Below are 16173 nucleotides of genomic sequence, written 5' to 3' on the forward strand. Positions count from 1 at the left end.
AATTTAATCTAGAGAGGGGGGAAAACCATGGTGCATGTAACCCTCTACCATACACACTCTCTTAATTTATTATAGTTAATATGGTTATAATAGAGTTAACCTTTATGGTTTTAAGTTCAAAGTTACTGTACCTTCATCACCACCAAAGTGCCCAAGATCTGGGCAAGAGAGAAAATAGAAGGATTACTGTGCTTGCATGTGGCTGACCTTTGTTCAGTCCCGACCACTAGACATGGTGTCTTCACTCCCCTCCAAGAGTCACACCTGACCACAGAGCTAGGAGTAACCCCTGAGCACTACTGACTGTGATCCCATTCACTTCCTAAATATAAAACTAAGTGCCCAAAACCCTCTAACACTGTTTTTTCATTTCCTACACTCTCTTCCTTAAATGCTTCATTATCTGAGTTTTGTAATACAAGGCTAAGGTCTTGTCTTTGTATGTCTATTCTCTTGTTTTGCTTCTTTATATATCATAAATGAGTGAGATCATCTGGTATTTGTCATTCTCCCTCTGACTTACTTTCTTTAACATAGTTACCCTTCAGTATCATCCTCATTGCAATGAACTGCTAGATTTAATATTTTCATATATCTGCATGGTGTTATATTGTGTGTATATACCACAAATTCTTTATTTATTCATCTGTCATTAGACATTTGGGATGTTTCAATATCTTGGATATTATACAAAGTACTGTATGAACAAAGATGAGTGCATATCTTTTTGAATTATGTCTTCATGTCTGTGTGATAGATGCCAAGAAGTGGAATCACTGGGTCTTATGGAAGACCTATTTTTGTTTGTTTGTTTGGGGGTCACATGGTCATACTCAAGGGTTACTCCTGGCTCTGCACTCATGGATCACTTCTTGCAGGTTCAGGGGACCATATGGGATGCTGAGGATTGAACCCAGATTGACCATGTGCAAGGCAGACACCCTACCTGCTCTACTGTTGCTCCAGATCAAGGAAGCTTTATTCATATTTATAAGACTCTATGCTGGTTTTCATATTCTTGATTTTGGGGAAAAATCTCCATACTGGTTTCTATAGAACCAGACAACATTATCTCCAACAGTGAGTGAGGGTTCCCTTTTCACCATATCCCTGCCAACACCGGTTGTTTCTCGTCTTTTGATATAAAACATTCTCACTAGTATTATTGATATCTCATTGTCACTTTGATTTGCATTTTCCCTGATAATAAGTCATGATAAACACTTTTTATATTCTTACCAAGGAACCTTATGTTCTTTTTAGGGAAGTGTCTATACATTTCTCCTGATTATTGGATGAGGTTATTGGTCCATTTGTTGTTGAACTTTGTGAGTAATTCATATGTTTTGGATATTAGACCTTTAGCTATTGTATAGTATATGAGTATTTTATCCTATTCAGCATTTCATCCTACCTTTTTATTTTAGCTCACATTCTTTTGCCATGTAAAACCTTTCTATGGTGCTGGAACAATAGTACAGCAGATAGAGAGCATTTGCCTTGCATACTGCAGACCTGAGTTCGATCACTGGCATCCCATATGGTCCCATTACCACTGCCAAAAAAGAATTACTGAATATACACCTCAAGTTCTTCTAAAATACTGAAACCAGAGTGCTTTCTAATAACTTCTACAAAGTCAATATTACTCCAATTCCAAAAACAGAGATATGACGATCAAAGACAATTACAAACCAATATCCCTGACGAACATCTTTGCAAAGATTTTGTCTCTTTAAAACACTATTTCCTAAAGAACTGAGTTTATGGGTTATTGGTAGAAGGCAGCAGTCACTTTGGTGGTGGATGTAGTGTTGGGACTGTGTATGCATGAAACCATCATTAACAGTATTGTAAATCACAGTTCCTAGTACAATTAAAACAATTTTAAAATCAGAATTTCCTAGAAATTGAGGGTGGAAGGAAGAAGCTGAGAAAGGGAAGTAATGGGAGAACAGGGGTCAGGGACCCCTGGTATACTGGTGATGTGGGAGAGTGTTTTAACTATACACCCAAAGCACAGACTCGACAACACTGAAACTGTGAGATCTAAACTACAACCACCAAACTTTGAAATGTTTGGTGCCAGTGGGATGGGGGTGGAGTGGGGAAGGATGGAGCATTGGAACACTGGTAATAGACATTGATGGTAGAATGTTGTATACCTAACATTCAACTGTCAATAACTGAGTAAATCATAGTTCTTTCATTAAATAATTCTTTCTAAAAAAAAAAAACAGTATTTCCCAGTGCATGTTAATTTTAGCACAGTGGGTAAGGCGTTTGCCTTGCATGCAGCCAACATGGCCGACCCGAGTTTGATTCCTCCGCCCCTCTCGGAGAGCCTGGCAAGCTACCGAGAGTATCTCGCCTGCACAGTAAAGCCTGGCAAGCTCCCCGCGACGTATTCTATATGCCAAACACAGTAACAACAAGTCTCATGATGGAGATGTTACTGGGCCCACTCGAGCAAATTGATGAATAACGGGAGGACCGTGACCGTGATGTTAATTTTAAAAACAACATGTTTCCCTTATAAAATAAGAAATCAACAAGATACAAATATATATTTTTAAAGTAAGGCCCTAAAAATGTATGGTAAAATAAAGGTTATAGGCTTTTTTCCTTTGTTGGTCACTTAAGAGCTGAAGGATACATATCCTGCTCTTCCCAAGGTCATACTCTTCTCTTCCCAAGGTCAGCATGTAAATGAGATCAAAATGAGAGCCACTGTAGCCTCTATTTCAATGGCCAATACTAGCAACTCTACTGCAGGCTCATCTTTCCAGATATAGAAAGGATTTTAGAAGACATGGAAGCTCTCTGTTCAGTTTCATGTTTTTCCTGAGGGGGTGATAGTGTTGCTCTCCTCTTGAGCAGAGTTTAGGGAGTCTGAGAGCCACTCCCAATCATACCAGATCAGTGGTTCATTTCTAGAGTCCAAAGATGCAGCGTACTCAGACCCGAAAGTGTCAGGTACCACCAGAGTTACACCCAGGGTTGCCTGGGGATAAGGGGGAGGCCCAGGGCTATATATAGCAGTGCTGGGGTGTGGAGTCTTGTGGTATTAAGGTTCAAATTCAGGTCCTGGAGCATGCAAAGTCTCCAAGTCCCTTGTTGGCTCCCTGGTATCCTCAATCTCATCCTTAATTGCTTTCTTTCTCTGAGCTTTAGGAAGCTACACTGACAGCATTCACAGCCCATTCATGGTCGACTACACACTCTTGTGGTCAGCCTCTGGTGCATTGCTTGTGTCAGTGTGATCCCCCCAGTTTTGACCTTACCTATTTTTTCTTGGGAAGACAATTTCTCTGCTTTCAAAGCTGCTTTGTAGCTGTCCTCCAACTCCTTAAGCTGTTTTTTGTGAGTCTCTTTGAGCTCCCTGCAGGACCCAAGGAGAAAGTCACACAGTCATGAGTGTGGAAATTGGGAGTTAAACTCTTCTATCCTGGGGCTGGAGCAATAGCACAGCGGGTAGGGCATTTGCCTTGCACGTGGCCGACCTGGGTTTGATTCCCAGCATCCCATATGTTTCCCTGAGCACTGCCAGGGGTAATTCCTGAGTGTTGAGCCAGGAGTAACCCCTGTGCACTGCCAGGTGTGACCCAAAAAGCAATAATAATAATAATAATAAACTGGGTGTTTGTTTTATTAAAAAAAAAAAACCTCTTCTATCCTTCTGATTCCACCTCTTCTCCTGTACAAAGGAAGCTGCCGGGCAGGCAGTGGCGCCATTTCTTTCTTTTAACTTCTCAGCTGCCATCCAGAGAAACCAGGTAGAAGAGCCCTGTTTTCACCAGCCACAATTCTGAATTGAGCTGGTGTGTGGGATTAGACTCTCCCCTACCATCATGGTTAACACTCACAAATTCTTTGAAAAACTATGTGCTGCATTTGTGCTCAGAATGATCTTAGAGTCTAAAGTCCCCACAGGCTCTAATCCAACATTCAGGCAAGTGTTTAAGTGAAAGACCACAGAGCTCTCAAACCGTGAGAAAAGATAGGGAAGCCTTAAAGGCATACTATTCAGTCAACAAAGCCAACCCTAAATGGCTCTTTCTGGTGATTCTAACCAGTATTAAAGCGGCGAAAGATGAATAGACAGAGTCTGAGGACCTTCAGGGTCATCTCTGCGGTATAGTATTGTACGGGAGGATACAAGTCAGTGTACAGGGTCAAACCCAAGACTGGACAATAGTGAGTGAACCCTAGTGGACTCTGGGTGACAAAGTTATGTTTCTGTGGGTTCATCAATTGCAATAAATGCATCTTGGTAGGTAAAGTGATCATAAATAGCATCAACTGATGCATGTGAGTCCAGGGGGGAAATTGGGAATTTGCTATAATTCATGCTCTATTTTCATAGGCTGTGAACCAAAAAAAAAAAACCTACGAGAAAATAAAATAAGTAAATAAAACTACACTTTACAAAGCTATTTTTAAAAAGAAAGTCTATGGAGAATGTGGTAGATCATATGCTCTGTATGCTCAAGGCCCTGGGTTCCATCCCTGGTACCACATGTGCTCCTTTATTGCCCCCAGCATCATCAGAGGTAGCCTTTGTGCCCTCCCTAGCAACAATGAGCCCAGGTGTCACTGATTGTGACCCCTATGCACAGAGGCAAGACTATGACCCTTATGCGGATTACTGTCTTACTTCTCCACACTCCTGCAGCTGTTGGGTGCTGTCAAGCGGCAGGGAAGGGGACTCTGAGCCTTCCTCACACACACAAACAGCACATCATGCTCCCTTTTACTTCCGCTTGCCTTGTCTTTGTTTCCCAGGTCCCATCTTTCCTATTTTCCCCAGGCTTTTCCTAACAAGCAGGGAGAGTGGAGATGAGAAAAGGGGCAGAAGTATGCTCTTGACCTTCCCCTTCCTTTTTGTCCTCCTCCCCCACTGGGCCCACAGTTCTGAGAACTGTTTACCACAGAAATCTCACAGGAAATTAAAGAAAAAAGAAAAAAAATGAATCTTTTTAGCAAGTATCAGGAAGGGGTATAATTGAAATGCAACCATTGGATGATAAAGGTTGATGTCTTCTCTATGCCACATTGTGTGGCCTCCAATCTACCATCCTGCTGTCCAAAGCCTGTGGTCTCAGCCCCTCAGTTCCTAGGCAGCCAGCTTCATATGGCACTGAGAATCCAGCGACTTCACCTAGAGCTGAAATCCTGCGTGGAAACATGTGTCCTAGGGTGTGTGCCCAGAGCGTACCTGCTCATCTTCTCATAGTTCTTCTCCATCTCAGTACAGCGGAGCTCCGTTTCATTGCGTAGCTGGAAAAAGGGTGGCATTAATCCTCCCTACCCCCCTCCCCTGCTCCATCCTGCAGCTTCTGAGAAGCCTTCCCATTAGTGGTTATACATCCCTCCCTCGTCCCCCTCCCCCACTCTCTGCCTGCCCTGTGCTGCATTCCTGAGGGGTGATACTGGAACATTTTCTGGGATCCTAGCTTGCACCTACAGTTTCCAAGGTCAAGGCCAGTGCATGGCACCTCTCACTAAGCAGATTTTAGGGTATAAAGCATCTCCAAGAGAAATACCTGAACACAGAGCCAAGACTAAGTCCTGAAATCGGGTAACTTTTACTGAATTTGATCCCTGGCATTATTTAAAAAAAATTCATTTTTATTCAATTTGAATAACTGTTTAATGAACAATGCTTCTGCTTCCCTTTTTTTTTTTTTTTTTTTTTTAGTCTTGAGCACCTTTTGGTATAGTTTCATTATAGGCAGGTAGATCGGGAAAGGCCCTGAACAATGAAACAGGTCAGCAAAAGTTCTGGGAGGAAAATTTCAAGGCTGATTCACTTTGTGGATACGAATAAGACCTTGAGGAGTGGACCCTGAGGAGATTGGAACCCTCCCCATGAAGGAAATTCCTCAAATTCCCTCGGACCTCTCCCTCAATCTGATTAACTTTAGTGATTTAGTCCAAAGAAGACCATCATCACTCCCAACCTCCCTGGTAACATCTTTAGCAACGGACTTTTACCTGGGAAGAAGCCCCATGTGGGGGCAGGTTGGAGAAACTCTATAAAGGCCACCTTGGACAAAGGAAGGGTGCAGATATGCTTCCCAAGCCCATGTGCTGTTTGCACCCACGCGACCAAGCATGCGTAACGCCTGAGCACATGTGTCACCTGCATCTCCCCTCTTGAGATGTGTACTTTCATGCTTTCATGTCTTATGCTGGTATGTGTGTAGAGGCTCTCTCGCCCTTGGAGAAGTCTGTGTTCTCTCTTGAGTACATTACTCTCTCTCTCACACACACACACACTCTCCCCCTCCACACCTTAATAACCCCTCCAAATAAAATATATTTATTTTACTGCTTATCTACTCCTGAAATTCCTTTCTGCGAGGCAAGACAAGAACCCAGTAGCCCTGGGTCGTAGGTGGCAGAGGCAGTTGGGGAGAAAGTGATCGTCTTTCTCCTCCCTGCTTCACATAAGTCAACCGTGGGGCCCACCGACATCATTTCCAAAACAAAACAAAACAAAATTTGGGTGAATGGACCTAATTTTCTCTGCTAGACTCTTTGTAAGTCTGTAGCCTCCAGGTTCTTGGATATGGAATTCCATTGCACCATCATTTACTGAGCAAAAGACTTTGGCTTTTGGACAGTCAACACTTTGTGCTAAAGCCAAAAGTCTCTCAGCCCTCTGACTGCAAAAACTCAGACCTATATTCCATAAGGCCCTCTCGCCAGGATGCTCCCTTCTCCCCTGCGTGGATTTACAATGCTCCATTCCCGCCGGCCAATGTCTCAAGAGGAATGGACACTTCCAGACCAGTGGATACCCATGGGCAGCTCAGACAAGGTGTTAGGACTCGTCTTTGTCCCCCAGACAGCATGATGGCAGTCAGCACTCCTCTTTTCCACAGACTCACATGCCAAAGTGGTGGGTCATAGTGGGGAGACCACTAAGGTGACCACCCTGAACAGCAGCATCTCTCCATCTCCTCCTAAAAATGTGCTTTTGCCCAAGAAGCCACCACTTAGGTGAGTAGCATTGTGCAAATTATTAAGTCTCCTTATTTTTTGTCTGTCATCTACACGCTGTTCACTTGAGTCATCCTGAATAGTATTGGCAGAACACTAGATGAAGGACAACACATGCAAGCAAGCCGGGTTCCAAAAACGGATTCAGCACCATCGACTATATGCACACGATAACCAAGCTCATTGAGGTTTCTCGGGAGTTCAAGATGCCACTCTGTCTAACGTTCATTGATTTCAAGAAGGTCTTTGATTCTGTTGAGACAGAGGCAGTCATCAAAGCCCTAGCCAATCAGGGCATTCAAACTCAATACATCAGAATCCTCCGTGAGTTGTATTACGGATTCACTACCAGAATCTCACCATTCTACAAGGAAGTCATCATCCATTCAAGAGAGGGGTTCGACAGGATGATACCATTCCACTGAAACTCTTCAGTGCCACCCTTGAGAATATCAAGTGATGACTGTAATGGGAAGGAATGGGAGTGAAGATAGATGGTTGGCATCTATGCCACCTTCGCTTCACTGATGATATTGTTCTAATAACACCAAACATTAGTCTAGCGGCACAAATGCTGGCCGACTTGAATGAGTGTGTAAAGGTCGGACTCCAGCTGAATCTCACGAAGACAATGTTTATGAGAAACAGTCTCATTCCTGATATTCCATTCATTCTCAACGGAATGACCATCTCCGAATGCAACAGTTATGTGTACCTAGGTCGAGAAGTCAACATGACAAATGACCTGGCACCTGAGTTGCGCAGAAGGAAGAGTGGCTGCTTGGAATGCCTTCAAGAGCATCGAAGAAATAGCTAAGAGGATGAAGAACCTCCGGCTCCGGGCACATCTCTTTGATTCCACTGGTCTTCCTGCATTAACATATGCCTCAGAGACCTGGGTCCTACGAAAACAGGATGAGAACGCTATTCAGGTCTCCAAAGAGGAATCGAAAGAACTATGCTTGGAGTATCATGCTTCACTTAAGTGAGAGAAAGAACCCAGAGTTCTGACCTCCGTTGATGTCAAGAATCAGGGATGCTGTCTCATTTGCCAAGGCGTCGAAAATCAGATGGGCTGGACACATAATGCAATTTGGAGATGACCACTGGACCAGAGCTGTTACTGCCTGGATTCCATGGGATGTCAAAAGATTGCGTGACTGCCCACCTATGAGATGGTCAGGCTTCTTCGTCAAGACCCTGAGGTTTGAGGCTCTTTGTGTTCCTGGAGCGGGCAGATGCCAACTGGGCTACACTAGCACGCGACAGGGATGGATGGAGACATTACTGGAGCCCACTCAAGCAAATCAATGAGTAATGGGATGTCAAGTGATCAAGTGATCAATAAGTCTCCTGAACCACCTCAGGTTTTCTTTCTGGAGCAGGAGACCATAAAATGGCAGAGTTTTCAGATCAATAAAATAACAGATCTGAAGAAGGGGAGGAGAATCAGAAGCTGGAATGCAGAAGGAGTGGGGAGCCTCGTACCAGAGGGTAAGGATTGGTAAATTGGCCTGTGTGAATGGATTTTTATTTTGGTGATGGTGGGAGAGGGGCCACACCTGGTGGTACTTAGGGGTAACTCCTGGCTCTGCACTCAGGAATCACTCCTGGAATCACTTGGGGTTACCATGTGGGATGCTGGGGACTGAACCCTGGCTGGGTTGGCTGATGTAAAGCTCCTCCACTGTACAATCTCTCTAGTTTCTGTGAGTGAATTTTAATAACAATGGGCAAGTGGGCGGCCGATTGTTTCTGGGCCTATCACAACCACCCAGGCTCTCAGGCACACCCGCTTGAGGTGGAGAAGAAAAGGAAGTGATAAACCGGGTGTAAAAACTAAACACATCAGCAGATTCAGAATTGTGAGGTTTCTTAGGCTGGAGCGATAGCACAGCAGGTAGGGCATTTGCCCTGCACACGGCCGACCCGGGTTCGATTCCCAGTATCCCGTATGGTCCCTGAGCACCGCCAGGAGTGATTCCTGAGTGTATGAACCAGGAGTAACTCCTGTGCATTTGGGTGTGACCCAAAAAAGCAAAAAAAAAAAAAAGAGAGAGAAAAAAAGAAGTGTGAGGTTTCAGTTTTTCACAGCAGGTCAGAGGCACCAAAGGCTCCTTGGTAGCTTCACACAACATGGAAGTACTGAACCCACGAGTCTCGGGAACCACTGAAGGCTTGACTGGAGATGGCGCCCCCTGGTGTGGAGAAGACCGTAGAAGGAATACAGAGATACTAGGAGGACTTTGAGAAACCTAGTTAGGCTAGCGAGGGGAGATTCAGAGAAATACTCTTCATTAGTAGTTCTAGGCAATCACAGTGCTATCTTCAGGGCTGCGGCCTGGACAAGATCCCTTCGTGAGAGGAAAAGTGCTTATCATCTTGCCTGGTACTTAAGTAGCAGGTGAAATGAAAATATTGGCTAACCCAAGGAGCAATCACCATTTTCCCCTCGCCTTTGGGGGCTATACTTACTGATTGCTCAGGGCTTACTCCTGGATTTGCCCTCAGGGATAATTTCTCATGGGCTCAGGAAACATATGTAGCTTGATCCTCATGGTGCTGAGGATTGAACCCAGAACCACTGCGTGCAATGTAAGTGTGCTAACTGCTGTACTATGGCTCCAGCCCTTCACTCACCAAGTTTTGAGCAGCCTGATGGTCTCTGTTCATCTGCTCTATTATACATGTCAGCTCTGAGATCTGTTCTTCAAGGTCAGCAGAGATATCAGTCCTATGGGACAAGGGGCCTTCAGTCACCCACAAAGCCTGTCATGCCTGGTGAGGTAGCTTCCTCGAGTGAAGCTGACTCTCATTTGGTGGAAATTGGGTCATGTTCTATACATGTACCTTTATTTTAGGGGAGGTCTGGAGGAGCAGAAGGGGGGCTGGGAGAAGAAATTTGGCAATAGAGTGGTGGCATGTCAGACATGGCCCCTTTAGGTAAAAAACCCAGAAGTAAACAAGGGGTGTTTTGTGCCTGAAGGCAGTTCTCCAACCTTTTCCTGACCATGATCCACTCCTGATCCTATTTTCTTCCTGTAGTTCTCCTGTTTTACCCATTAGATTTGTGCTGTAGCAACTTTTTACATGATTTACACTTGGGGACCCTTAGAATATCTATATACCCCTGGTTGAAAAACACTGCCCTGATGATTAGACAAGAAGGAGGAATCTGTTAGACAACTACTCGGGTTTGGCCTTGACCCACTGTTACAATCAGTGGGGGCAGAAGTTCAGAAGATAAGGAATGAGAAGGAAGGTGGGAGCATAGGGCCAAAGCTGACAGTCACTCACAGACAAGGAATAGATCAGAAAGGGGCTGAAGAGGGAACTGAAGAAAGTGACTTTCAGAGGAGACCAAAGGGCGGGCCTCTCTGAAAGAGCACTTGGCTTTACTTGCTGAAGGATGAATGGGGTGGGGGTGTGGATGAGAGGAGTGCCTCATAGAGAAGCTTCTCGATGCCACAGAGAGAGATGCCTCAAAGAGGCATTGGGGCCCTAGGAAAGGAAGACAATGAGAACAAGAAGCAGTTGGGCATCCCATCTTTTAGGACATTGTTATCAGTCTAAGAGATATTCGTGGCTTTCCCAGGTACACTGTATCTATTTTATTAGGCAGAATAGGTGACTAGGGCTGGAGCGATAGCACAGCGGTAGGGCGTTTGCCTTGCATGCGGCTGGGTTCAATTCCTTTGTCCCTCTTGGAGAGCCCAGCAAGCTACCAAGAGTGTCTCGTCCGCACGGCAAAGCTTGGCAAGCTACCCATGGCGTATTCGATATGCCAAACACAGTAACAACAAGTCTCAAAATAGAGACGTTACTGGGCCTGCTCGAGCAAATTGATGAACAATGGGAGGACAGTGCTACAGTGCAAGTGACTATTTTCTTAGGAAGCCAAGAGAAAGGAGTCCGTGGGTGTTGATATGACTGTGGGTGCCCTGCCACCCTCTTCCGGTAGAGGGCAGTCAAAACAAAACAAAAAACACAAAACACCAAACCAAATCCTCCAAACCAGGGCCTGAGCTTTCTTTCCCCTTAGGGTTCCCACTGAGATTTCAGCCTGATTTCTGGGGGCAGGGGCAGATCGTGGTGATTCCATGGCCCAAGCTTAATCAGTGGTGGGTTTTAGTGTCCCTCAGCTGCTCCCCCCAATCCCATTCCCTTCCATGATGAATCAGCTGCTGACAGTTTGGATGTTTCTTTTCAATACAAAATAGTAGGGAGGTGAGTGTGTGAGCATGTATGTTCTCTCTTAGGCCAATCATTTTCCCCACATGTTAAAGCCTGAGGACTGGGTGTGGCAGTCAGGGGCTCGTCCTTGTGACCCGTGGGGCCAGGCTAGGACAGCTCTGAGCATCAGGAAGTTGGTTTTAAGGCATTACCTGGGCTTCTTGATCTTGTTTAAAACCTGTGATTCAGTCTTGACCTTGTCTGGGGCTTCTGGCTCTGTCTTTCTCTCCAGATCTAACTCTGAAGGCAAACGGTTAGTGAACAGTTCTTCTCCCAAAGTGACATAAATATGCTCTCTGTTCCGAAAGAGGCGATAGCCCGGTGATACGTTGATCATTTCCTGGGCATCAGGGTGGAAGACATGATAACACTGTGAGCTGCCTGCGCTGAAATATCCCCTGATCTTCTTCTAGTACGTTAGTTGCATCTTAAAAACAGAGACAAAGGGGCTAGGGACAGCACAAGTGGTAACGGATTCACATGAAGTCAATCCCCAGCAAGCCCTTCCAGGCACAGCCCAGGTAATCCTTGGCACTGCAGCATCAGATTCCTTGGCCATATTGGTTGGCTAAGCATCTCCAATGGAGCCCTTGGACCTCCTGAGTACTGCTTGGAAAAACCCAATGCCAGCCTCACCTCCATTACCACCAAAATGAAAATAAAAACCCAAACCGAGATATGGACCCGGATTCCAGAGCTGAGATGCCATGTGCCCTACTCCTTACCACTCTCCTTGTACCCTCAGGAGGTTTCTTCACCCCAGGTTTCTTTCCCCAGGTCCAAAGGCGGTATTAAACCAGCTTCTGCATGTTTCCATAGGTCTGTCAAGCATGGCTTGTGCAAACTCTCACTGTGGACACCCCACATCAGACTCTACGCCCCAGCCCTCCCCATCCTACTCCTCTATGGCCTCCAACAGAGCAAGGGCCAGGGGGCAGTGGGCATTGCAGATGCCACCCAGAGCTTGGAACTGGACAGGTCTGAGTTTAAATCTTAGCTCTTCCACCATCTCTATGCCCTCAGCTTCCTCATTAGGAAATGAGGACGATTTCTCCTTAAAGGGCACGAAGGTAAACAAGATAGGACAAATTATCAGCAAGTGTCAGCACACAGGGGAAAGCAGACAATCACGGATTTAAATAGTTTCCATTAGATGCCAAGATAGTGCCTCCTTTTCATATCTCTGCACTCCTGCCTTTTTTAAAATTAATTTTAAAAATTGAATCACAATGAGATACACAGTTGAAAAGTTGTTCATGCTTGGGTTTCAGTCACATAATGTGCCAACACTTGTCCCATCACCAGTGTGCATTTCCTGCCACCACTGTCCCCAGTTTCCCTCCTGCACCCATCCCCCTGCTTCTATTCTATGGGAGGCACATTCCCCCCCCCATCTCTTCTCCTCCCTCCCTCCTACCCTCCCTCCTTCCCTCCCCTTTAGGGCATTATGGTTTGCAATACAGATACTGAAAGTTTATCAGGTATATCCCTTTACCACTTTTAACATTAAGTTCCTGTCCAAAGCGATCATTTCCAACTGTTATTGCCTCTGTCTTAATCATGCCTCTGACATGATTAGTTCTCTCTGCATACCCTCACCCCATCTCTCTATCTCATCCCCACCACTTGCCCCTCTGGTGCCCTGGTACGTTCCTCCCCTAAAAGTTCTGGGTTCCCAGGTGTCTCCGGGGGTGTGAGCTATTCCCTGTCCTGGACTGATGGGCCCTGCCTGCTTTCTTCAAGGCAGTGAGGAGTGACAATACCCTCTGTGGCTCTGATAAGCCAAATTAAAGACCTGGGATTTCCACTTTCCCACCAAGCATCACAGGCAACGTCCAACACCTCCTCAGAGGGCGACTGTAACGTCAATGAAGGCAAATAAGAAGGCCCACGAGTTCATACACCAGGCGCTCAATCCATTGATCCCACCACACTCTTCCCATTTTTACTCACATAAGGAAAATTAGAACTCTTTTCTGGTCTCAGGTAGTCAGTTTTCTTTCTGCGAAACAAAAGCACGCTCAGAAAGCAGCCGTGGGCAGACATTAAAGCTGTAGCACTGCACCCTGGTCCCCACCCCCCCTCCCCAGATCAGTGACAGTTATGGGGATAGCCTCAGAGGTCATTTCCCATCTCAAGAGAGCCACTTCAGAGCCAGAGTACCCTAGCAGCTCCTACATCCTTCCTGTTAGAGTAAAAGCTAAAAAATTCTTCTAATGCTCAGCATGCACCACGGTCGAGTTTCCTCTCGCTGCAGTGACAAGGCAGCTTAGTCGCTTCAAGCCTCAAGATCTTATCTACAGTCTGAGAGGAGGAAACCCAGAATGGCTCTCGGAGGACCGCAGGCAAGGTGTTGGCAGAGATGCTGACTTCTTAGAAGCTTGAGGGAAGACTCTTTCTTTTTTTTTTTTTCCCCTTTATTTTATTTTATTTTTTTTAAAGTTGTAGATTTACAATTTTTTTGTGCTTTGGTTTCAATTATACAATGATCAGATACCCATCCCTCCACCAGTGCCCATTTTCCACCACCATGGATAATATCCCTCCCACCCCCATCCCCCCATCCCCCCGTCTCTGTGGCAGGGCAATCCCCTGTGTTCTCTCTCTCCTTTTGGGTGTTGTGGTCTGCAAAAGAGGCATTGAGTGGCAAACATGTTCAGTCCATAGTCTACTTTCGACATGCATCTCCCCTCCTGGGAGGATCCTCCAAACATCCTTTATTTGGTGCTCCCTTCTCTATCTGAACAGCCCTTTCCTCTAGGATACCCGGCTGGCCTCTAAGTTATGGAGTAATCCTCCTGGTGCTGATCTCAGCTATTCTTGGGTATTAATCTCATACTTTGTTACTTTATATCCCCCAGATGAATGCAATCTTTCTATGTCTATCCCTCTCTTTCTGACTCATTTCGCTTAGCATGATACTTTCCATATTGTACCACTTGTATGTAAATTTCATGACTTCATCTTTTCTAAGAGCTACATAGTACTCCATTGTGTAGATGTACCAAAGTTTCTTTAACCAGTCATCTGTTCTTGGGCATTCAGGTTTCTTCCAGTTTCTGGCTATTGTAAAGAGTGCTGCAATGAACAAACAAGTGCAGATGTCACTTCGACTATACATTTTTGCCTCTCTGGGATATATTCCCAGGAGTGGTATTGCTGGGTCAAATGGGAGCTCAATTTCTAATTTTTTGAGAATCGTCCATACTGTTTTCCAGAAGGGCTGAACCAGTGGACATTCCCACCAACAGTGAAGGAGTGTCCCTTTCTCGCCACATCCACGCCAGCATCGGTTGCTTTTGTTCTTTTGAATGTGGGCCAGTCTCTGAGGTGTGAGATGGTATCTCATTGTGGTTTTGATCTGCATCTCCCTGATGATTAATGATGTAGAGCATTTTCTCATGTGCTTTTTTGCCATTCGGATTTCTTCTTTGAGAAAGTTTCTGTTCATTTCATTGCCCCATTTTTGGATGGGGTTGGATGTTTTCTTCTTGTGGAGTTTAACCAGTATTTTCTATATCCTGGATAGCAACCCCTTGGGAAGACTCTTTCTTAATACTGGCCTTTCCTCCCATTTTCAAAACCAACAGTTGCATTATTCTGACCTTGTTTCCTAATAGTATATCTCTGCACTCCCCACCCCCCTCCCATCCACCGCCACTCTGACATCCTCTCTCACATATATGATCACTTGGCGACCCCTCTGGGTCCACCTGAAAAACCTCGGATATTTTATTCCTCTCCTGCAGCTTTATGCTTCTCATGGCAAGTCTCAATATATTCTTTATTTCCGGAGGTGAGATTTGGACCCTCGGGCCTGGAGCAGATGCCCAGAGCACACATATCTTGCTTCTCTCCTCCTGCTCCACCCACACCCCTCTGCTCCTGCCAACTCTGTGCTATCATGTGAAAGACCCAAATGCCCAGCAAGTTTCTCCTCGAGACCTTGGAACTCCTGTTCTGTTTGCCAGACCAGGCCACAAAGGCCTAGGAAGAAGACATACAAACCTCAAACTATTCCAGCTCCAAGGACATAAAAATACTTACTTTGGGGGGAGAACAGATGTTGCCGATGGTGGAACATAAGCTTTGCTTTTTGTTGCTAGAGGTAGAGGAGCTAATCTGGAAATGAAAGGTAGATAATGATAAAGGAACAGTTGCAAATTCAGAAACTGTCTTAAGATTTTATGCCTAGGTATTTTGCTATGCTCGAGCGGGCCCAGTAACGTATGTTGACCCCCGCCCAAATTGGAATATACAGCTTGACAAGTAGAATTTAAACTATGGATGGTCTTGGGGAACCTCAAACGTAAAAGCCCTTTGGTTGGAGGCTGCTCTTTCTCTGAAGTCACTCTGAGTTTTCCTCTGTAAAATGACTCAGCATCTAGCTGACTGTCAGGAGATGGGTACCAGTGGATAGCCGGGAAAATGTGCTAAGCTAGATTTTTTGGTTCTTTGCTACCAAGTTAACTGCTTTGGAAATCTCGCGAGAGAAAGAAATCTGAAAATCACAGTCCAGCACTCTCCCCCACCCCAATTCCACTTCATTCCAGATCATGCTTACGTGGATTTCTTTGTGGGTGGTTTTCTTGGTGGATGAGGGGTCTTGATTAATTTTCGAGGCCCCAAGTTCCAGGGGTCACAGCAGGTACAATAGATGAGAGGGTTGGGGTACATGGCAGGAGGCCGAGGGCTTCTAGATTAGGAGGCCCTCTCTGAAATGGGAGAATGACAGAGTGAACTCAGGGATTTGGGAAGGATTCCCAGAAGACAATTGTTGCAGGTTCTCAACTTTAAACGAATGGCTCGCCCTTTGCTATTCAGTAGACTTGACTTGAAAGCTACTGAAAACTTAGCAAAAAATTCAGTATCTGCTTAAACAGAGCAGTTACTGACAAATATACAATAAGTGGCTTATTATTGCTATCTCAA

The 16173-nt window shown here is 45.3% G+C and overlaps 1 protein-coding gene across 1 annotated transcript in view; it reads right to left on the minus strand.

Moving 5' to 3' along the window:
* The window catches only part of FLACC1 (flagellum associated containing coiled-coil domains 1), a 28509-nt gene extending 12591 nt beyond the window's left edge, over positions 1-15918 (minus strand). Inside the window, exons 1-8 of the mRNA XM_056111968.1 lie at positions 15806-15918; positions 15289-15363; positions 13195-13243; positions 11494-11581; positions 11394-11442; positions 9649-9742; positions 5219-5280; positions 3285-3382 (exon numbers count right to left, since the gene is read on the minus strand). Of these exons, the coding sequence (XP_055967943.1) occupies positions 3285-3382; positions 5219-5280; positions 9649-9742; positions 11394-11442; positions 11494-11581; positions 13195-13243; positions 15289-15363; positions 15806-15918 (628 nt within the window). The remainder of the gene's footprint in view (positions 1-3284; positions 3383-5218; positions 5281-9648; positions 9743-11393; positions 11443-11493; positions 11582-13194; positions 13244-15288; positions 15364-15805) is intronic.
* Positions 15919-16173: the final 255 nt, after the last annotated feature.

The sequence above is a fragment of the Sorex fumeus genome, unplaced genomic scaffold (genome assembly GCF_029834395.1).
Source record: "Sorex fumeus unplaced genomic scaffold, SorFum_2.1 ptg000014l, whole genome shotgun sequence".
NCBI classification, from domain to species: Eukaryota; Metazoa; Chordata; class Mammalia; order Eulipotyphla; family Soricidae; genus Sorex; species Sorex fumeus.